The 24,905-nt window shown below is 42.7% G+C and overlaps 1 protein-coding gene across 2 annotated transcripts in view; it reads right to left on the reverse strand.

Moving 5' to 3' along the window:
- pth1r (parathyroid hormone 1 receptor) overlaps nt 1–24,905 on the reverse strand; it is a 66,708-nt gene that overhangs the window by 7,582 nt on the left and 34,221 nt on the right. The window contains exons 3-7 of one of the 2 annotated variants that reach the window (XM_080777565.1): nt 18,471–18,581; nt 17,360–17,478; nt 7,171–7,265; nt 4,936–5,122; nt 656–809 (exon numbers count right to left, since the gene is read on the reverse strand). In XM_080777565.1, the coding sequence (XP_080633691.1) occupies nt 656–809; nt 4,936–5,122; nt 7,171–7,265; nt 17,360–17,478; nt 18,471–18,581 (666 nt within the window). Of the gene's footprint in view, nt 1–655; nt 810–4,935; nt 5,123–7,170; nt 7,266–17,359; nt 17,479–18,470; nt 18,585–24,905 lie in introns of both variants that reach the window. The other variant, XM_080777564.1, reaches the window with a different exon arrangement.

The raw sequence follows: 24,905 nt of genomic DNA on the forward strand, positions 1-24,905 counted from the left end.
GCACATTAGTGAATGTGTCCCAAATGTCCAAATCTTTTTTTAATTTTTTTATATATTTTTTATCCCACGATTTTGTAACCCATTTTCACCCCTGTGTCAATCATCTAATGTGATCCTGGGCTCTACACACCCTCCAACAACCTAGTCCCCATATATGGGGGACAAGGGGAGAGCAACGGACTTGAACTCATGCTTCCTTCATGCCTGAGTGTCCAAGTTGCTCCTTTACACCTGACAGGGGGGAGTTTCCCTGGTTGGACGTAGTGCGTGGAAGGAACACGTTATTCCAACCAGTTGCTTTCCCCTCCATCAGGCGCCCCGGCTGGCCAGGGGGAGGCAATTTAGTGACCAGGATTACTGCATGTTTTTTGTGAGGGTACCTACCCTAGGGGACACGGGGAGAACATGCAAACTCCACACAGAAAGGCCCTTTCGCCAACCCCGCCTTCGGGTATGGGCACTGAGGAGGAGGAAACACGCCGCCAGCACCCACAGCGTCCCGAGCGGGAATCGAACCCAGGACCTTCTAGCTGTGAGGCGACAGCACTACCAACTGTGCCACCGTGCCCCTAATCTATTACATTTTAATGTTTGGGATGCCGCCCGGCATAATAAACATGGGGGACGCACCACGGACGAGATAAGCAGAACTCACCCCATCCGATCAGTGTGAATCCCCACAGATACTTCCTGTCTGAGAAGAAGGTCATGAAGATGAGGCTGTGGAGGTACAGGCCCTCCACCAGGATCCAGTAGTGGCTGGTGGCCAGGAAGTAGAGGAACAGGGTCACAGCCACCTTGCAGCCAATCTAGCGTGATTGACCAAATGACACAGGTGTGACAGATTTGATTAACGCATTTTGACCTGAGATCAGATTCTAAAAATGCCTTCTACAACCTGACGGTTTTCTCCCCCCCCCCCCAGAAGCAAAGATTTGAGTGAAAAACGTTCACTCTGAACGTTCACTCTTTTCTCTCTTGCTTCTGAAGAAGGCGGTCGCATCTCTTTTCTCTCCCTCCCTTGCTTCCCTTCCCTTTTTCTTTTGGAGTGGAGAAATCAGTTTTTGGCGCTGCGTCACGCTGGCTGCCTGTTGCTGTTGTAACACTTCAATTTCCCCTCAGGGATTAATAAAGTATATCTATCTATCTATCTATCTATCAAAATATATATTCAAAGATTTGCGGCACATTTTCAAGATTAAAAAGAAAAAATAGCAAATCTACAAGCTCATAGCGCAGCGCTATTTTTCAACAGCTAAAGTTTTAAATAATGGTTTAATAAAGTTGTTTAAAGCTAAGGCGACACAGATGAGTCCTCAGGTCAGAATGGGTTAAAGGACTACATTTTCGCAAATAAACGGCATTGTTCATCAACAACAATAACCCAACATGTTTTATGTTTAGTTTGGCTTCTCTACCGTGTATACACACAGCAGAGAAAGGGAGCGAACTAATGGAGTGCAGGAGGATCTGCCTCAAGTTTAATGCCAAGAAAAAAGTATCTTTAACAATGCCAGGTTGCCTGACTGAACTAAGTTCGGTTTGACAACCCCAGCTAGTCAGCTCAACTCACGAATTGATTTAACCAATATTTATTATAGAATGAGAATACAAGTGTGCATATAATATTTTATCTTGGCGTTCGGCTCTGCTACATTTTTCTCCCTGCTCGGCACAATCACACCATCGATAAACATTAAGAGCAGGGAGATAGATGTACAATAAAAAAAAACCCATGGGGAACATAAATAACAGAGCCCACCGGTGGTGCTGGGAGAAAACATCACATAACAGCAACCTAGAATGAATAAGAAGGATAGTGCACGGAGGCGCGGCCTACGCTCCTGCTGGAGGTTTGCACATGCTCAGTGTAAACAGGAACTGCGATGATGGAGTGTTCCAGCAGAGGTGCTAGATGGAAAGCTCATAACTTGTGATGTAAATAATGAGATCCAGAACAGTTGAGAATTAAACAGCAGCCACCCTCCCCTTTTCAAATGTTTTGTATCATCCACAGCACTTGAATGAACAGTATCCATGTTCCTTTGTCATTTCACAAAAATAAAAGTTTGACACATATACTAAAGAACATGGAAAATCCACAAAAGAAAATATACAAAAACATTAACATTTAGTGAATGTACTTGTCCTTTATCTTTCAGTCTGTTATACACAACATTTTTTCCACAGTTATGAAATGGATGAAATAAAAACAAAATCAACTTTGTACCATTCTCTTTTTGTGAAATCCTTTTTATTATTTCAGTTGAGTTCAGTGTCAGCAACTCTCATGCACTTCTAGCACCTCTGTTGGAACACTCCATCATCGCAGTTCCTGTTTACACTGAGCATGTGCAAACCTCCCGCAGGAGCCTATAGGCCGCACCTCCGTGCACTATCCTTCTTATTCATTCTAGACAGCAACCAGGAACCATAAGCAGAAGGAAGGCAGGAAGAACATGCAGTCTAGTGTTAAGTAGCCCGCCCACTTGGTCAGCTGACTGCCACATCAGCGAATGACGTGTGGGTCTTGCACACACTGAATACACCCACATAGTAATGCAGCGTATTTTATTAACCCCTTGAGTATATGAATGCGCCCTTGAGCACGGCATGAAACCCCTCGAGTATATCTGACTGAACTAACTCCGCAAGCTACGTATCATTTATGTGATGACCTCATCATATTTGTGATGACGGCATGGAAAAGGATTCAGAATCATGAAAACGCAGTAGTTGTGACATTTCACATGAACTTGAACATAATGAAATTTGAAATGTTTTGCATTATAATAGGTTGGCTGGCGATAACTGGCATTAAGCTACTGAATTGGACGTGGCCTTTGCCAGCCGTGTCCACGTTTCTCTAAAATATGGCCCTAAGCTCCCTCACTATAAGGCCCAGCCGGGAAGAGAAAGAGGCGCACCACCTACCTACGCAGACACACACACACACACTGCAGCACCACCGCAGAGCTAACAATGCTGCAGAGCTCAGGACATTGATGCTAGACAGGAGAGGGTGTGAAGGGCTTCGATTCAGGAGTCCCGAGTTGATGTTTGGCTAGTCCGCACTTTCGCATTGCGTCGCAAATTGATTTACCTACGTGGTTCATTTAGCATTTTACAGGTCATCCTTCAAAAATAAACTAATAAACTGTATGTGACAGCTTCATTTGTCATTTTTGAAGGCTGTCTAATGGGCTGTACTGTACTTGTGCCATTCTTGTTTCGTCATACTTCCGTGATCCAGAGTTTCGTCCCTGATTATATTAGGAGCTGCATCCTTTGTCAATTAGGTGCTAGTTCCACACAGACTGTGGCTGTCGCGCACTCTCTGACCAGACTGCAGTTAAAGTCAAAGTCGTACGATTTGTCACACACGTTACCTCAGTGAAATTTGTTCACCGCATTTGAGCGGTGAGCCGCAGCCAAGGAGCGGTGAAGCTGCAGCCGTGCTGCGCTTGGGAATCATTTGATTAGTAGATTTGACCCCCCCAATCCAACCCATTGATGCGGAGTGTCAAGCAGGGAGGCATTGGGTCCCATTTTTACACAGTCTTTGGTATGACCCGGCCGGGGATCGAACCCCGACCTCCCAGTTTCAGGGCGGAAAGGAAAGGAAAGGTACTATGTTTACCCAGGGTAACTGGACTAAGCTCAAGAACTTGTTTACAGCCAGGCCCTGCTCATAGAACATTTCATGGTAGAGGTTCAATGCCTTGTCCAAGGGCACTTCAGCGGTGGTAATTTTAACGTGCCGGTCCGGGGATACGAAATGGCGACCTTCCGATATCAAGACCGCTCCGCAAACCGTTCGGCCACCGCTGCCTCTAAGACATTCTAACCACAAGGCCACTGAGCTGGTTAGCCAGTGCAGCCTGTGAATCTGATCTTAGTAAAACATTTTTTTTATAAAAAAAACGGACCAGAGCGTGTATGAGCAATGGTACAACAACACACAGCGACCCTGGGTGTCTCGGCTCTAATCCAATTAGTATATTCCATGTTGCTTGTGTGGGTTTGGTGAGTGAAAAAGCTTAAGGAGGTCTATTGATTTCACCAATAAAAGCTACAGCTAAAATCAGCCTCCATGCCTCAGTGACTCAAACCACATGTAAAGGCAGTGGGAGTTAATTCCTTGCAGCACTCCATTCTCACATCACTCGTGTGTCAAGATCTTCCAGTTACTATCACCTCTAATCATTGCTATTTTGCTTTGTGCTGTAGGAGTTTGCCTTTATTTGAAGTTCCATCATGGATTCCATATGGATGGGTGTCCCTTTAGTGAACCCGTGTCTGCATGGAAGTTTGGAAGTGTGCATCACAATGGGTTGAGCACGGAACAAAGACTGCCAGGTTAAGGGTTGGATTCCCATTGAGGCCAACCAAAATGTCTCCACTCATTGCGCCGCAGGGCACTTTGGAATGAAAAGCCCATGCTGTACATTGACATGAAGCAAATTGACTAGACAATTACCTGGGTCTATCTTTATATACCGTGTCTTTTTACACATCTGCATCAAAAGGATAAACAATGTATAGTTCCCGCGAGCAAATAATGATGGCCTAGACCAGGGGAGGGCAACTGGCGGCCCACCTTCACTTATTGTGGCCCTCAGGTTAATATCAGACAGACAGACAGACAGACAGACAGACAGACAGACAGACAGACAGACAGACAGACAGACAGACAGACAGACAGACAGACAGACAGACAGACAGATATATCTGGAATACCATAGTTGTAGTAGGATAACTTGAGGGTCTTGAACCATAACCTTATGGCACCTTAGGCACACAAGTAATATGCAGACCGAGTTTGTGTTATTTTAACATGCAGGGAGCGCTCTGTAATGTCACCGAGACCTTTGCATCGTTGCAAAGGTCACATTAGTACACATTAGTTTAACATAGATTTCTTGCTGCACTTACAAATTGTGTTTTGTTGGCTGGCGGTGCCTCCGTGATGGACTTGAGCTCTTCCACGCTTACTCTCTCGATGTCTTCCAACGCTGAACCGGAGTACAGCACCACGTCTTTCACAAAGATACTGATGGCTCTCAGCATGAAAGACACAAACAGGTGCATGTGTATGTAGTTTCTAGTGCAGTGTAGTCGCCTGCAGGAGAGAGGGGCACAATTGAGTTACGTGGTAAAAAAGAAAAGTTATATATGAAGATAAAACACAACATTCCCTAACTGTATCTCTGGTGCATGCGCGAGTGTGCGTGCGTGCGTGTGTGTGTGTGTGCGTGCGTGTGTGTGTGTGTGTGTGTGTGTGCGCAAGCATTTCCACACACATGAACAATACTCATCCTAATTAGAGCCAGCTGAATTCCACGCTGACTATAACACATTCTTTAGATTTAGAGGCTTGCAAAGCACAAATATTGAATTGCTCGGCTCAAAGTGAGCTGTAAAAACAAAATTGCAAGCATGTGTTGAGTGGTACCAAGAGCATGTGAATTTCACCCCAGACAAACAAACGTTATCTGTCAAAATGCACCCCAAAACATCCTCTTTAGGCATTCAGAAGGGAAGGTGTTTTTGAGGTCAGGCTACAGCACTGCAATCAGGATATTGCTGGATCTGCATTAATTTTTATTAATAGGTGAGAAAAAAAGAGTCTACTAAGAATACTTTAGCAATACATTATTACGCATCATTTGAAATGTAATTTCAAATGGCTTGGCATCTGACAAGAGAACCTTAGAGTATTATTGATTTGATAGTTGTGGTCATAGTGGTAGCTAATCCACTAAACCAGTGGTTCCCAAAGTGGGGTCCGGGGACCCCCAGGGGTCCTTGAGGGAGTTCCAGGGGGTCCCCAGCTAAATGATAGTTTGGAACCAAATGGACCCTTATGGATCTCATCTGTAACTGAGAGTGTACAAATGGAAAGTGTACAAATGGAACCAAATGGACCCTAAGGCCATTAAATGGGGGTCTGTAGGCCAATATGCATGTCAAACTGGGAGTCCTTGAAATTAAATGTAATTAGTGTCAATTTGGAGGTCCTTGGCATGAAATAGTTTGGGAACCACTGTACTAAACTGTTCCCCTGCTAATGTTAACCACTTGTTTTAAACCCCCTACCCCTACATCTATTAGCCAACATGAACTGATCTACAAGCTCACAGCATGTCCCGCTGCGACGTGTTGTGAGCTTGTATATCTACTCTCTTTGGCTAATGTTCCCCACCAGAGTATAGGATGCTGGATTCAAGTGGTTTAAATGCCCAGTTTCTGCCTAGAAAACATTTGTAAACTGCACCAGTCCAAAAGCTGACATGTTGAAGGGGAGACATGAGCACAGCGTTCTCCAGAGCACAGACCCACATAATGTCAGCTGGACCCCAAGGGATGTCTTATTAAAGTCATTTGGCCCATAGATTTCCTGGTGCCTGTTGGGCACTCTACTCTACTAAAGCCCTTCTGACAGCATACCTGCACTAAGTCACGTTGGTGGAAACCATGGTAAACAATGTTTTCACACCAATTCCAGATACTCTGTACAAAATAAGCAAATAATTAACAGTCCCCTGTGCATTCATTAGTCTTTTTTTTTTCCACGGAGAAAAAAAAAGATGAATTCAACCTTGTTTCTTTTTTGTTTCTTCCATACTTTTAAACAGTTCCCACTGCACCGTTTTACAGTCCGTTAGCAGCAAGGTACAGCATAGGAGAAGAAGGGATTTGTCCAGCAGATCCCATTATCTCATCTAATTTGTATTGTTGCGCGTATAGTTCAGTAACCTTGCTGTATTTTACTCATTTGTTTTGAACAATTTTTAACTATTCTGTATCTACAGTATAAGTCTTTAAATGCCACTTCTTGGCGCGCTATATGAGATTGTAGATCTGCTATTTTTCAATCGCTAAAGTATAACATAATGCTTGAGGCGCGTTGGTAGATTGCCTTTGTGCAAACATATTAGCATGCTATTGCACGCTATAAAAAAAACCCCAGCATGTTTCTAAAGTAATGCAAGTCAGTTTCAATCCCAATAATGCTCACTGTGCTTTAGATTTATTTTTGATGCATTGGCAAATAACTGGCATGCTTTTATCTACCGAATATTGGCTCTAAATATTATTCCCCCTGCATCTAAATCCCTCTCCCTGTTGTGTTCGGAAAGATTGGAAAAAACTGCAGCGACAACTCACCGGAAATATCCCAAGATGACCACCGCCACCATAAGTGATCCCAGAGAGATGGAGTAACCCACAGTGTAGATCAGATATAGCCGATCAAAGACATCCTGTACGGGGAGAAAAGGGCATGAAAATTACTACTATATACAGTGTAGTATAATATAATTTATTGTGACCGTAGGTCGCAGTTTACTATGAAAACCTGTAAAACCCCGTCCGTCCGTCACGCCTCGTGAAACGCTCCATACAGAGTTCACTCCATAATGTTGATCTGACCTCATCTGACCTCATCAAACCCTGTACACTCAAGACACTGCACCCCGCCGCCACCCTTAGATCTCCATATATGGAGCTGACCTGTTCTGACATTCCATTATGTTGAGCTGACCCCCATCGAACCCTGTATACTCAAGACACGCTCCATATAGTGCCAGACCTCATCAAACCCTGTACACTCAAGAGCTCGCCCAGCAGTCTGCCGTCACCCAGGTGGATGCCCTTTTGGGGGCGAGGTTGCTTCTCGCCGTCAGTCAGGGGCGACTTACTGGTAAGTTATATAAACAACAGTATTCTACTCTCCATGCAGTACCGTGTAGTTTGTGCTTTGAATCAACTACAGAATTGCCAAGATACTAATAGATTTGTCTGTTTTCAAAGTACTGTCATTTCAAATAATGACCCCATGCCTAAAGTGATGTGTGGCGATGTGATGCATTGTTTATTATTTAACTGTTGCTGTCGGGCTGGAACTTTGCATTTCCAAAGCTGAAAAAACAACCTACAGATCAAGGTTCAAGGTTGTACTTTATTGTTACACCTTGTGTACAGGTAAGTAAGTAAGTAAATAAGACCTAACTACAGAGGCATCAGCCTGACATGCATCACTGCAAAGGTCTACGTAAATAAGACCTAACTACAGAGGCATCAGCCTGACATGCATCACTGCAAAGGTCTACGTAAATAAGACCTAACTACAGAGGCATCAGCCTGACATGCATCACTGCAAAGGTCTACAACTGTATATGATTCCTGAACCCGATACGGCATGCCATCGACCCTCACCTGAGGGTCGATGGCTTATCTAACTATAAATGTGTCACGTCTCTCTGTGTGTGTGTGTGTGTGTGTGTGTGTGTGTGGGATACGGTTGTAATGCACGGAACTCGAGAACCGTTTGCCCCACCGACTTCAAATTTGACACACCACGTTGCATTTGTGATTACCATTGGATTGGATTTGTGATTACCATTACAGAATATGCATTTTGAATCCTCTCTGAAACTCGCAGCGTGGGATGCAGCTGTCGAGGCAGCGCCGCCGCTGTAGGTTTTCCTTTTTCCCGTTCTTTTCTCCCAGTTGCGCTCTGAGCGCTCTCTTGATTCTCTCTCTGTACTGGGGGGGTCATGCGTTACTGCTTGTATTAAACGACGTTAAACTCACCGACATTTCAGCTCAAGGCCAAGCTTGAATTATCCTCTTTCATGTTATGAGCTACTTTCTGTCAAGAAATGGTGATTAAGTCATTTAAGTGTTGGAGTTTGGAGGCACTCTAGATTCATCCCATTATAAAAAAATCTAGAGTTGCAAATTGCGGCTAGGGTGGAACATGCATTTCCAACTTCCATCGTTCCAAGTAGGCCAGTGCCCAACGGTCACCGCTGTAGAGGCTCCAAAGCATAATATCTGGGTGGGGCAGTGCCCAGCAGCCCAATGGGCACAGCTGTAGAGGCCCCATGGGCACCGTTCTAGTTTTGGGCAAATAAAATAAATAATAAATAGCAAAAATAGATGATCTTCAAACTCGAGTTTGTAGATCAGCTGTTTGTTTGGTGACACTTTCGTGACACTTTCACAAACAAAGTAACACACACACACACACACACACACACACACACACACACACACACACACACACACACACACACACACACACACACACACACACACACACACACACACACACACACACACACACACACACACACACAGTTTGAGTCACCAAATGTATCTTTTGTGTCTGGAGCTGAAAAGGTTGAGGAACCCGTACTATTCTAGTAAGGTATGGGCTGCAATGCATCAATGCACTTAATAATACTACTAATAATAACAATAGTGGTGTTCAACCCAGTGGTGATGGATGTTTGTATACAGTATATGTCACCTCATATTCTGTTTTCATCCACCAGAAGGTGCAAGGAATGACCTGGCAATCAGTCACTAATGAGTCACAGGTGTTGCTAAATAGACAAATATTGCACTGCATTAACCCATCTACTGCCACCTGGTGGACGCAGACTGCCGAGCTGTTTGTAGTGTGACACACCTGGATTCACATCCTGTTTGGGTGGCCATCTTAGATACTAAATAAATAGCGTCAATGCTAGCGAGCTAAAATGAAGCCATGCTTGCTCTAGAAAGCGCCAATGTTCCCATCTAGATCACCGGATAATCAGCAAAGACCTCCGAACATTGCACGTTTTATCCAAACCATGGAGAGCTCCGTAGATGTCAAGTTATTCAGCTTTTTAGTCAGCCTGTATAAAGGGAGGTGAACGGCAGCGCCAATGCGCGATCCGGTCTAGGATCACTAAAGAAGTAAAAGCCAAGCAAAGAAATTAATAAAATAAAATCAGCGATCCGGTTTGATATCAATAATAAAGCTCATCAGACGGAATGTTACGCCAATAGCAGTTGCCGGTTGGATTCCAACTGGAGGAACGTTCCGTCAGGAGCAGTTCATTTGTTAAATACAGCAGAGTTGGAGTCTTATAACGTCAAAATCATTAAATCAGAACACAAAAACATATCACCATACAGTATAACCAGTAAGACGCCAGCTGAGGGTGAGAAGCGACCTCACCCTAAATGGAGAGGTTGCGTGCACGCATCTTCCTCCTGGGTGACAGCAGACTACTGGGCGAGCGCTGGCGCTTTGGAATGGGGGGGGGGTCAGATCTTCATTTTCGGGCCTGTTGAGAACTCTAGTTTTCGCCATCTGCCGGGCGCGGCTGCACTAATAACTTTGGGGCAGGCCCATCTAGAGTTAGATGGGTATCAGTCAGAACTTCAAAAGGGAGTCATCGAAGAGGAAGGATGGATGGGGAAGGATCAACATGTGGAATGTCAGAACAGGTCAGCTCCATATATGGAGATCTAACAGTTTGAGGTTTGTGGTCAGATGTAGAGTTGCTGGTCAATATTGATGACATCAGGGATCTCCATATATGGGCTTAATATTGATGACGTCAGGGATCTCCATCCCTGATGATGTGCACGTGCCCGACCAACACACTGCCGGGAAATTCACCATTCCATAGCTAACTGGGACCTTCGGTCGCAATAACACGGAAGGAAATTGGGGCAATTGTAATTGTAATCACAAATACATTTTGTGAATGAGTGAGTGAGTGCATTACATTGGTGCCCACACATATGTAAACACATGAGGGTATGGGATAGGGAGAAAACCTTTCAGCAACCAGCAAAGTAGAAGCCAACATTGTCTAAAACCAGGATTACATTAGATAATTCACACTGGGTGAAAAAAAAGGGTTGCAAAATAGTGCGATAAAAAAAACAGGGGTTCTCAAACCTTTCCATGCCAAGGACACTTAAACAGTCATGGCCTCTAGCTGTGGACCGCTATTGTAAATGAATAGCTTAAAAAATAGCTAAAATATAGCCAATCTGAGATTATACGACTGCTATTTTCGCAAATGTTTAGGTTTAAAAAAAAAACCCCACAATAATGACATGCCTAAAAGAGATGTGCCAGCCTAGGTTCAAAATCCAATTTTGATACATTAGCTATATATCAGTAATATATCTTTGCTGTCCGGAGGAAACCTCCATTTTTGAGGTTTTTTGAACATTTTGGAGTTATGACAGCAGAGATATTGTACAGTAGTTGACATTCTTTCTTGCATAAAGAAAAGCCTACTATGAAAACGTACGCTGTAGCCGTGGTTAGACTGTGACAGCCTCTGGGGGGGGGGGGGGAGACGTCGCTCTGGAAGAAAAGCCTTCCCGTCAAAGAGAACAGAAATGACCCTACGGGTCACTACACTCGGTTGAGACTTTTTTGAGACAAAAAAACAAACGAAAAAAAACAAAACATTGTCTTTGAAATCCCACCTTGGTGACAGACATGGTGTCACCATATAAGCATACGTTTCCAATAAAAGAAAAACAGCCTTTTTGAATTGAGCGATGGAGCCGATCACAAAAGGCTGGGGTGGAGCTTTCTTTGACTTTCCAGGCGGTGCGATTATTACAGCGGCGAGCAGGCAGCCAGAGGACATGGTTAGGGGAGCCGCTAACCACACTCCTCTTTGGATCAACACAGCAGGCGGGCTAGAGGGGCCTTTCCTAGGGGTGAAGTAACCAGACACCCCACTGCTGTTATCATTTAGCATCGAGCCCGCATGCCAAATGCAGGGTCTCTAAGTTGTGGCGGTGGCGGTGGTCCGCGGTGCAGTAATTGTGCCGTTGAAGAAGGGGGTTTCATTTGTGAGTATGGCATTTATCATTAAGTACCGGCAACGACTCCTGGGAGCCCATCAACATAAACATTTTGGAGTCAGTAAGAAACTGTCGGGCGTCAAGGATGAGGTTATGCCAATGTCTGCCACATCCTCCACACCGAGGCTCCACTATTTAAGCCGGTGGAGGAGAGGAGAATGCGTGTGGGAGAGCCACTGGTTCATGGAATCAGGGTTTTGTGTGCAGGAAATGGTCAGAATTACATATCGTTTTGCAGTAAAAAAAATTGCACAAATCAAGCCGATTTAAAAACAATGGACAATTGGAATATACCACTTTTTTTTAATGCTGTTACAGCTCTTTATATAGTGGCATGGGCATACACTTTGAACATAATGCCCTTAATAATTCCATTTTGCTCTACTTTTTTATGAATTTTGAGTTGTACCATTCATCTTCAGGGACTGATTGCATGCAATCAGGCTAAGTAACCCATGGTAACCAAATGTTTGCGAATGTTGAACTCAGTCAGTTAGGTCGGCACCGTGGTGGAGACTGACTGGGCTTTGGTTCCCTGGCGCTGCCTCAGGCTTGGCCACTGTCGATTCCGTCGACTAAAACTATGACAAATGTTCGTCGACTACCTTTTTTCACTGACGAAAGCTCAATGGAAACTCAATGAAAACTAAGCTATGGTGACTAAAACTAAGACTAAATATTTTTGACAATTTCGTCAACAAATAGAAACTGAAGGGACTAGTGGAGTGGACACAAGAGATCCAGTATAAGTCATTGTACACTTGGTTGTGTAAAATCAGCCATTATGACGGCATGAGGGCCCGCCAAAACGGCTAAATCAACTGTACATTTAGTCGACTAAAATGTTATGATATATAGTCGACTGAAACTAGACTAACACAAAGACATTCAGGTGACTAAAATGTGACTAAAACTAAATGAAAACTATTCAAGAGACTATGACTAAAAACTAAAATCTAAATTTGCTGTCAAAATCAACACTTGCACATTGTTTTAGTTTACATTAGCGCCTCCTACAGGTTGGTCAGCATGGAGTGGAACTGGAAGCAACCAGTGGTGGAAAAAGTACTCAATTGTTTTACTTAAGTAAAAGTATCAATACTGCAATGTAGGAATACTCTATTACAAGTAAAAGTCCAGAATTCAAAATGTACTTGAGTAAGTAGTAGTAGTAGTAGTAGTAGTAAGTACAAAAGTATTGGTATCAAGATGTACTTAAAGTACCAAAAGTAAAAGTATACTCATTTCATTTCAAGTTCTGAAATGTATAAAAGAAATCTTTTGAAAATAGCAGATCTACACGCCGTAAAGATCTTCTCTTATGTGGGTCCCTGGCATATCTTTTGAAAATGGGGGTCCGCGGGCTAGTAAGTGTCAACTTTGGGGTCCTTGACATGAATAGGTTTGAGAACCACTGCCCTATAGAAAACGTACCCCTACCCTATGTGACCCCAGGACAACTCTCAGGACCAACACGTAAACTTCGGATATCTCATAATCTAATAGGCAGAATGCAGGATGCACAGCATTGATTTCGGTGAGCCTACGGCCTATAAGGGCCTTACCTCTCGCGCCATCCATCCGTAGGCTAACATGATCACTTTTTTTTGTGAGGCACGATTGCTTCTTTCATTTCCGGTATACTTTATTATTTCAGTAAGTTTAAAGCCTTTGATGTTATTCACAATATGTTCATCTGTCCGCGAGTAATATTGTGCTTGCACGGTAAATAAGGCACATCAAATGCGGAAGAGAAGGGACGCCGTGGCTAACGGCTGGGCTGTGTAAAAATAAAAGTGTAAAAATAAAAAAAATGAAGTACAATAACTGGTCGCCACAACAGAAAATCCCACAGAGTATGACTTTAACCCATTCTGGGCGGGAACACCTTTTTTTGCACTCTACGAGCTTGTAGATCGGCTTTTATCGTGAAAATGTGGTGCAACTCTTTGAATATATATTCTTTCACAGTGAGCGTTTTTAACTCAAATCTTTGCTTCTGGGGGGGGGGGGGGGGGTCCCTGGAAGAACATATTTTCAGATGGGTGTCGGTGACCTATTACATATAATTTCTGGGGTCCTTGACATGAAATATTGAGCACCACTGATGCTCAATCAAGCATCTATTGTTTCTGTTTCTGTAGAAACAAAAGGTATTACAGACAACTGTCATGATTTAGAAGACATTTTTAAAATTTCGACTTTTTTTTAACCAAGGCAGGTCACTTACGAACTTTAACAAATTAATTCAGATCAAAGTGCAACATGTGTTGTGCTTGTTCTTCCCTTGTGCACATCATGTTCAAATAAACCATGATGACCCCTCATTGTGCCTCAGGCTCGTGACAGCATATGTTCTCACTGTATTGAAAAGGTCTTTGCTCGAAATGGGTTACAAATTCCATGTATACACTGTAAGTAGCAATGCAAAATTGTGCAGCAGTAGTGTACGGAGTCTGACAATCAGGCTACAGTGGCTGTGCAGGTCGGTAGACCACATGACATGCCCCTAAAGATTATAATTGAAATTATTGCCACTTGAATTAAGATGATTTGATTGATATCCAAAAGGGCCTGTCAGCTCAAACCCACATTGCAATACTTTATTTCCAGAGAGTATTGCGTAAACATCAGTAGCTGTACAAAAAAATGCCCTCATCTAGATTGACAATTGTCATTCAGTGCAGCTGCACTGATTAGTTCAGGTCGGGGTGCCCCCAATGGTCAATGAGTTTTCTGCTCAGTCCAAAGAAAGGAGAGACAGTGGAACAGCAGAAACACAGTCTGATATGTGTATTTCCTTTATATCTAATATGTTATCACTTTACTACTTGATGAATATTTAAGTTGTGTGCGTCACTGACCCAAAGTAAGTCACCAGAATTTGTGTTATTTATGTTTTGCCTAATCTAAATGCATACTAATGATCAGCTCCATTTGTTTGATTTACTCTAACATGGTAACCAAGTATATACTTCACTCTATGCAATTTTTTTTTTTTATATATATATTTTTTATCCCACGATTTTGTAACCCATTTTCCACCCCTGTGTCAATCATCTACTGTGATCCTGGGCTCTACACACCCTCCGCCAACCTGGGGAGAGCAACGGACTTAACTCATGCTTCCTTCATGCTTGAGTGTCCAAGTTGCTCCTTTACACCTGACAGGGGGGAGTTTCCCTGGTTGGACGTAGCGCGTGAAAGGAACACGTTATTCCAACCAGTTCCTTTTCCCTCCATCAGGCGCCCCGGCTGGCCAGGGGGAGGCAGTTTAGACACCAGGATTACTGCATGTTTTTGTGAGGGTACCTACCCTAGGGGACACGGGGAGAACATGCAAACTCCACACAGAAAGGCCCTTTCGCCAACCCCGCCTTCGGGTATGGGCACTGGTGACGCGGAGGAGGAAACACGCCGCCAGCACCCACAGTGCCCCGAGCGGGAATCGAACCCAGGACCTTCTAGCTGTGAGGCGACAGCACTACCAACTGTGCCACCGTGCCCCTGCCACTCTATGCTATCAGCCATCAGCCCCAAATTACAATGAAATAGCACTATGCTATTTCATTGTAACTATTTCATTGTAATTTGGGGCTGATTCAGAATATTGACATTATGATTTAATTACGCTGTGTACATGTATGCTGTATATTGTAGTATTGTGCGTTTGTGGATTAGGATTGTTTGCAGTCATGGGAGGAGTATTTGTTTTACTAGTATTGTAGTATCTCCTTGTGTTCTCTCTCTCCCTCACATATGAACAGACAACCACACATAATGTATGAACAGACAAAGAGTATTGTGTCTTGCCAAACTACCATACTAGTGCTGTTTAATTGTGCTGTGCTACCTTCAACAAAGACTCCATCCATGTCTCCTTGTGAATTCTTACCAATTCCCTGTGGCGAATACTTCCCTACCACCTAATACAGTCCTTACCCTCTCGAACAGTAGCATTATAACGTTATTATACAAACAAAGTGACCAATTCCATTTTCTCTCTGCTGTCCGGAGGAAACCTCATTAACTCCATATTCCATAATGTTCATTTTTCAGGAAATGAAATGAACGTTGTTGTTTTGTCCAATGCGTTTTTTTACTACTTTCCATTGGTTCAATATTTTCGAAAACCTCAAAAACCTCCGGACAGCAACGTTAACATCAGCGCCACTATTCCAAAGCCCTCAGCAAAGGGAAAACAATTCCATGTAGGTTTCAAATTCCATGTACAGTACATGTAGTGCAGCAGTAGTGTACTGCGTGTAGATCACAGTTGTCTCCGTTTAGTTTTTTGGGTGGTCATCAATAAGGCACACTTGGCTAAATGTCTCAACTTGGGCTATAATTGGCTATTGTGTAGTCTTGTTTCCCACCACACATTACTGTGTATATGTGGGGTTTTTTTTAAATGTGGGGAAATCTTCACTAGACGAGCATGCCTGCTTGTTTTTTTTTTTTTGCTGTGTCACAAATCACAATTGATGTCGCAAACATGCCTGAGAAGTAGCACTCTCGCACGCACGCACGCACATACAGAGTCACTACCTCTGTCTATCTTTGTCTCTCTCTGGCAGCGCATTCTGTCCAGAGGCAAAACACAATAATTACAACAATCCAAACCAGTGACAATAATTGTTTTGGGATTATGAAGGCATGGGGTTTCGGGAGTAGAGGATCTGGAATACAAATAAGTCAAGATTCACTTCAAATGAATTACATTATCCTTATTTCTTCTTCTTCTCCCTCGATCAGAAATAGGTCTCTCATAACATCTCGCTGGAAAAACGGGGGTGAGCAGTGTCATGTCATGTCAGGTGTCACGTTTAGTGTGTGTTCAGTGGGTTCTTTGTAAAGTGGGAAAGGGTTTTAGACCTGAGAACAGATTCTACAAAATGTCTTCTAAATCATGACAGTTTTCTGAAAAACCTTGTGTTTCTATCTCAGTGGTTTTCAAACGTGTTCATGTCAAGGACCCCCAGAATGATATGTATTTGGCCGCCGACCCCCATCTGAAAATATGTTGTTCCAGGAACCCTCCCAGAAGCAAATATTTGTAGTTAAAAGCGTTCACTGTGAAAGAATATGGAGCACCGAAGTCTGACGTCAATATCGGTAGAGGGCGCTAAGTCCACTGGTTCATGTACTTTTTATTTGCATTGTAATCCCCCATAGGGGGATTTTAGATCGCCTCATATAAGAACTGCGTTTGAAAATTAAACATCTCATCCTGGCCGTTTCACTCATATGGATATGAAGGATCAACTGACAACAAAGCTAATGTTACTGCTGCCGAATTAGTTGGATTTTCACTAAAAACAATATGAGTGACTGACGGTGGTAAACGATACAGACACACCTCCCTGACAATATCGCCGAGACAGCTTGTTTATTTTTGCACCACAACGCTTATATGAGACGATTTCAAGATGACCCCATGTTATTCTCCATAGTGAAAATACTTCCGTGAACCAGGGGGATGAGCGAGTGACGTCAGGACTTCGGCGCTCTATATATATATATTCAAAGATTTGACGCCACATTTTCACGATTTTTCTAAAAATAGCAGATCCACGAGCTTGTAGATCTGCTTTTTTTTTTTTCAACAGCTAAAGTAGAACATCCAAAAGGGGTTCCCGTCTGGGTTAATTAATGCTGCGATGGGTACGACATGACTCACCTTCTCGTGGTTCTGGTGGGAGAGGAATTTTGCGCATTCACTGTAATTGGCCCATGTTTTGTTGTTGGTGCTCGCCAACTCCCAAGTGCCATTGTTGTCACATCGACGATATGCAAGGCCTGCAATTTAGGGAAAGAACATTTTGTTTCTTAAAAGATGTCGCCAACCGTTGACACGAGACACAGTAGGGGGTACGCAGATAATAATAACAGACAATCACATTGATAAGTATACTGTAGGGCTTTGTTGTTGTGCCATTGGGCTTTGTTGAAGTGCCATTGTTGTCACATCGACGATATTATGCAAGGCCTGGCCTGGAAAAATGTGTTTTTTAAAGATGTCGCCAACTCTTGACACGAGACACAGTAGGGGGTGTAAGAAAAGATAATAAGAACAGACAATGACATTGACAAGGTACTGTAGGGCGGCAGCACTTTGAAAATAGTACATATTTTCAGTAAAATTGTTTCTGATGTGAAACAAATGCACAATGAACGTCACCTTGTATGCATACTAACCTTATCTTATCTTATCTATTCCCCCCCCCCCCCCCCCCCCATGTGTATGAAAAACCTACAGTACATTAGCACAGATGTGTGGAAGACTGGTGTGTGATCGTGTAATTACTCTTTTTGATACAGAGACAGTCATGACGGCAAGACTAAAGGTGCGTTTAGACTTGAATTTAAACATTCGCCTCGGTTCGTCCCGCTTGCGCTGCGCCAGCTGCGTCCGTTCGCGGCGCTCGCAGGCAGACTCTTCACTTCACATACTGTACTAGAGCATGTCTAAATTAAATGTCAGAGCTGAAATCGACATTTGAAATAGATGCTTAGACATGTAGCTATAGGTGTAATGGTCCACAGACGTGAACCTTTCAGGCCTGTTTTCTCAACTCGCGGTTTTCTGCGAGAGATTACTCTATCCATTATTGAACAAACCAATATGTCAATTTGAAGCTATGATTCCCTGCTTTCATATAACATAACCAAAAAAAAAATCAATGACGTAGCCTCGGTCAGAAACGGTCAATACACTACTATACACGACTGTATTGATTTTCCTTGACGGACTGAATGAGCTTCGGAGGATAATAGGGGCGTGTTCTTACCTCTGTGGTTGAAGTCGTAGATGTACTCTGGACAGGAAATGGACACGAGCTTGCCCGGAGGCCCCTCTGGCCAGCAAACAATGCCGTCCCACTCTGGCAAGCAGAAACCATCTGCTGACAGAACAAGCAGTGGTGACATTTAAAGGTAGAGTCGTGAACCATGTGTGTTGCCTCGGCTCTAGCGTTTACATCTAGCATTAAGTGACTCCAGGCATGCATGATGTGCACAAGGGCAAGAGGAGACGAGGTCGCACGGAGCTCTCAGGGCTTTAACCCATTCTGACCTGAGATCAGATTCATATACGAGGTTTCCACTGGACACACACTGGTCTGATGAACCCATTCTGACCTGAGATCAGATTCTAAAAAATGTCAGTCGTTCTTCGATTTTTCAAAAATAGCAGACCTACAAGCTCGTAGCGCGCCACTCGGTGGCGCGCTATGAGCTTGTAGATCTGCTATTTTTCAATAGCTAAAGCAAAACATGATGCCAACACCAAAATGGGTGCCCGGTCAGAATGGGTTAAGAGCAGCCCGTTGTTTCCCTTTCAGATGCTCTCTCGCTCTCCCCCCGTGGCACGTTTTGGTTTGTTTGCATTCATCACTCAACAACACCATACTTTTTTTTTACACATTCACCTACAGTACTGACTGTACAGAGCAACCCACTCACTTCACCGTTTTGTTAAAGATGGAGTGCCGTGTTTTTTTCCCCCACCCTAAAACATGATCATCGGGTATTATTATTATTTAAAGGAGGAAGAAAATATTTGTTAGAATGTCGTTTTTTTGTGGCCACACCCACCAACCACACCAAGGGGTCTAATGAAGTATGTCGCCCCTCGTGACTCGTGAACACAAAAAATCACAGCACTCCATCTTTAATTAGGGTGGCCATAAGGGGGTTTATTGGTATTTACAGTAGCCTATGTATTTAAGATATCCGTGTATCCCTCTCTTTTGTCCGAACTCCGGACCATGTTCCTGACACCAAAGAAGGAAATAAATGATAAAAACAGCAGTATGCAAATGAGCGCTGCGCAGCAACCAGGTTCATTTGTGGTAAGGTTGGGTTTGCAATGCCACTCTCATGAAAAAGGATGCCAGGAGTTGTGTTATCTGCTGGGTTTTTGGGGGAGAGGGCAATTAGGAGCTATACTCACCATCACGCAAAATATAATAATTACGGTTTATAATTAAGGCAGTGAGGAATTCCCCGCACTTAGCAATGGCAAACTGAACAAGTGCGTTTATAATGGCCCGTACTGGAGGTGCATGGACAGAATTGGAAGCGTATGATCACCCCTTAGCATTCACAGCACAGCATTTGTGTATAATGTTACATTGTTCTTAAAGCCATATTGTTTTCTTTGGGTTTTTTTTCCTGTCACAGGAAATTGGTTTCAATATGGATCTTATTTCCAGGATTCCATACCTAATCAAGAAGACAATGCTTATTAACAGCGTACTGTTCGGAGTCATGTGTAGAGACTCAGAGAGATGTTTGTTTGTTTCCTCAAAGCACTGTATTCAAGGAGAGTTCCGTACTAGCCTTTTTTTAATCAATGTGTACATGAAGTTATGAGTAAAAATGAGAAAAAGGCCGCACACTCGTAGCCACGATGCTGTATAGTGTATATTAATTGACAAGAATCCAACGGTTCGACCTAGGAGGTTTCTTCATTCCCTGAAGAAGACCTCCTATAGGTCGAAACGTTGGATTGTATATTTATTGACAAGAATCCAACGTTTCGACCTAGGAGGTTTCCTGAAGAAACCTCCTTTCCTAGGAGGTTTCGGTCGAAACGTTGGATTCTTGTCAATAAATATACAGCATTGTGGCTACGAGTGTGCTGCCTTTTTCTAATTTTTACTTATTTACTGCCTTAGGCCAGCACCTCACCAACACTGGTGTGCGCCCTTTCCTGTTTTGTCTATATGAAGTTATGAACCACTGTTATGGCATCTAATCAAAACAAATGTTTGAGCCCCAATCACCACTCTGATATAACCAGTCCATCATGGCATTTCTTTCTGGCTTCTGAAGCTGTTTTAGCTGCAGTACCACAATGCCCTGAGGTGGTGGGGCGCTGATATGCAATTTATTTAATCTTTGAGTCATTAAAATACGGATGCTAGATAAACCCAGACCCATGTCAGCTGGTAAACAAAGTGGAAATGCACATTTGGAACTGAAGACTGAAGAGGGGGGGGGGGGCATAATACAAACTAGGGTGATATACTGATGACATCACAAATATGACCAAATCAGCAATTTTCATAAAAGTCCCATGAGAAAGCTTGATTGTTCAAAATTGCGTATTTGTGGGGATAGAAAATACATAGGGGAGCCAAAAAGAAAGTAGAATTTTATGTTATAGGCCCTTCAAGGTAATTCTTTTTTGAAAAAGTCTTGTCCGGAATTCTCCTTTAAAGCTGCTATAAACAATATTTATTCAGTATTTCTCAAAATGTTAATGACATGAAAATGTTTTGTCTCTGTGACACTGGCCGCAATCTACATTGCATTCAAAGATTTTCCTAGAAGCTTTGTCATTGGTCGATTTGCCGGTCTACTTCCTTTCATTTAAGCAGGGTTTTTATTTTTTTACCAATGACAAAGCTTCTAGGAAAATCTTTGAATTCAGATTGTGGCCCCATGATGTTGAAATTTGCTGAAATTTGAGTCTGTATTTTAAAACATCCTTGTATTGTAATGCAGCATTGCATCATGGATACTAAAAATGGTGATAGCCCTTTTGGCAATTTTTTATTTTGCAGACTACAGTAGCCTAAAGTTTATAAGTCTTCGGTCAACACATTTTTATGTTGAATGTCTGCATGTGCCATGTAAGACAACTATACTACAGGTTCAAAGAAAAAAAGAAAAAAAAAACCCAAGAAAAGGCTGCTTCATACTGTAGCAGAAAGGCCCGTAATTGTCAGCTCAACCAAAGAACCACCAGTCCTCCGATAGTGGAACCAAAGTCCCTTCTCCGCCACAGATTCCTGGCAAAACTCCACACTTTTGGCTTGGCATTTATTTTCTATTATTGAAAACATCTGCCCCACTCTGACCACTAATAAGCAGTTAAAGCTAAAGCTAAAACTATGCTCCCTTTGCTGTAAGATCTATTATTTTCTCATTCCTGTAATCAAAGTTACAAAGAAACATCTGAAGTAAATGACGACATGGCTTTTTATTTGCCTTCAAAACGGCCTGTCACTTGGAACACATAATTAAAGTGCAGTTGACTGACTCTGAAGGACCTTTGGCGGGAGAAAAAAAAACAGCGTCTACTTTTCAAAATCACACTGACCACACATCCTGGGAGTAAAAGGCGAAATGGCCCTAAGCTTTGGCCATAGGTTTTATTACCATAGGACCACCTACCAACAGGCTTAAATTAAACTGCGAACACACACACACACACACACACACACACACACACACACACACACATATAATTTCCTATAAATTCCATGGCCATGATTTAAATATAAACGTGAGTATGGGGGACTTTGGTATTGGTGATGTAATTGAGGTTTTTAATAGCGTTTTCTTTTCTCCCCCTCTACTCATTTGATTCAGGCCTGTAGATGTCAAAACACATATCGCAAAGAGTCCTGATATATGCAACCTTTTTTTTTAAATATAATGACTGGTGATGTTATTCTATGCCAAGGCCACAAGTTTGAATGCTGAGCTATTTTCACACAGCAAAGGTCTGGGGCCTTGAACCCACATCCCTCCACTGTCCTCCCCAGGCAAACCTCAGTGTTTCCCTCAATGAAAACCTTGTCTCAGTCATGTAACGGAGACTCTTGTGTATTTAAAGCACAAATGAGAAATAAAAACAAACAGATGGGGACTTCACCGTAAAAAGGCTTCGCATCGCAAAGCAAGCCTGGAGTTTGGCCTTGAATGAGGTTGGACCAAATCCACCTTCAAAATAACCTGAGTAGCAAAAGATCAATTCATTACTGTTAATTCTACAACACCACACAGTGCAAACAATCTAAAATAGTCATCACTCCACATCTCTAATAATAGTTCAGCCAACCACTGGCTTATAGTGGAGAGGGGGGAGAAAAAAAGCCAAGGATGGTCAAGCAAGACATACAGTAGGCAAGATAAACAGGACCAGAAAGCCAGAGTCCTCAAAAATGCATCCCTGTTGCTATTCTCCGAGTCTGACTCAGCACTGATTCAAGGTCTTACCACAACACTGAGACCAAAGTGAATCAGCTTCCAAATAAAACTAGATTATTCTTGGAGAAATCCATTAAAGCTACAAAAAGAAGGAAAACATTATACATATGAAAAGAAAAAAACGACCACAGTCACAATAGATTGATCTGTATAGCACATGTTGTAAGCTTGTAGATCGCATATTATAAGCCTTGTTATCTCCTCTTCTACTGTGAAAAGCACGCATGCATTGGTTTTTTTCTTGTAAAGGTGACTTCTAAATAAATAAAATAAAATACAATTATATTGAGGTTGAGCTTAATATGAGATCTGGGCCTGAGACTGAGAGGAAGACTAACATGTCAGTGAACCATTTTATTGAATGATGGACCAACAGCCACATGAGACCGACTCGTCTGAAGTCTTGTGCAGTGAATTAAACTTAAAACCCATCAACAAATGGTTAAATAAATGAATAATTCAAATCAAGCACAACTAAATAAGCCCCTTACATGCTTTATCAGGCATAAAAGCACATCGGGGACTCTACTTCTCTGTCGAGGTACTATGCTTTAGCCTAATTTCTTCGACTCGGCTATGATTGGAAAGACGTGTGCAACCTTCCAAAAGGGGTCGGAAAACAGCCACCAGATAAAAAGTTCAGAGTGAGCGTGCAGGCATTTTCAGGTACATGGTCACGTGTTGGGTGGAAGCCGTGTGTGTCAAAAACTATAAATATTCAGGAAATGGGGGAAAAAAGGAACCTGTGTCTCTCCAATGGATACAATGTAGTTATTTAGTCACAAGCTCTTGTAATACTTTTCAAAAACCTATTATACATTTTTGTCAGGCCCATAATGCGTTGCATCGCGTGTTGTGAGCTTGTAGGTCGCCTAGTTTTGCTACCCTTGTGTGACACTGTAAGCATGTAGTAGGGCATTTAAATAATGCAACCAAATAATAATAATAATGAAAATAATAATTGAAATATGGAGATACACGGTTTCTGCCCGACAGCAACGATATACTGTATAGATTCAGCAGTGGAAGCAGTTGTGACTCACAGTAACTAAAAAAATCACATCACACAGAAACATTCATCTAGCAATATTGCCATACAAGCAATCTTGATGATGTAGAGCAGGCACCTGCAGAGAGTGCACTTTTGGACAAAAATAGCAGATCTACAAGCTCACAACGCGAGAGCTTGTAGATCAGCTATTTTCGGGGCGCAACCCAGCACTCTTTTTCGCTAGTGGAGATGCGGGTGTGCGACTAAACAAATTTGTTCAACGCAAAATAAAATACCGTGTTCAAGTTCAGGAGATTTCGGGGGGAAAAAAAGCCATTCTCCCGATAGCCTTTCCGGCAATGGCATGGAAGGAAAGGAGAGGCCTTTGCATTTCTTTTCACTATAGTAAATGCTGCATTCGTGGTCTGGAAAATAAGGGCAGTCCTCCGCAGCAATTGGCATTGACATTTCAAGCATCCTTTATCTGCAAAAACTCTAAATAATGTTTTTATTTCCAAGCTGAAAAGCTCCCGCTGTCGCTGCCATCTGCATTTGCCATTGTTACCGTGTGGTGGTGGTGGTGGTGGTGGGCGCTACCTGCGTTTTGTGTGTGTGCGCCTTTGTGTGTGTACAATGTGCATGTGTTGCTGTTTACCCCATAACGCAAGACCCGTGCGACTCTGTCTCTGATTGAGAGTACCCGTTGCACCCATCTGTCTGTGTCCCTTTTATGCGCATATATATATATATGGAGATTTCTGTATACGTCTCTCTGTGTCCCTTTATGGAGTTTGGTGTCAAGGATGCCCAAATGTGGGGTGTTGGAGTGATGTCAGAACAGGCCAGCTCCTATAGAGCGTCGCAGTCCTGCCCCCTCGAGAGACCCAGAAAAGAAATCTCAATTAATTTTCCTCATAGACTTTTCAGAAAGTATTTATTTAAAGATGTTTACGCCGCGGACAAAGCCAACTTTTGTCGTGACAAATCATGACAATAAACACAATGTTTTGGGCCAAACAAATAATTAGAAAGTAGAAAAAACGGCAGGTTACAACACTTTTTTGTTGTTGTTTTTCTTCTTATAAATTATTTGATTATTTGATTATTAAATTCATTCATTCTGCCAAACTTTTTTTCAGACCCTAATTTTGGGAAAACAATCTGGGAAAAGAATCTGAGGTGCATTTTTCTAAATCTTGATAATTGAAATTAAAAACCGTCCACGATGACA

This window comes from Protomyctophum bolini (genome assembly GCF_963924005.1).
Source record: "Protomyctophum bolini genome assembly, chromosome: 12".
Classification (NCBI taxonomy): domain Eukaryota; kingdom Metazoa; phylum Chordata; class Actinopteri; order Myctophiformes; family Myctophidae; genus Protomyctophum; species Protomyctophum bolini.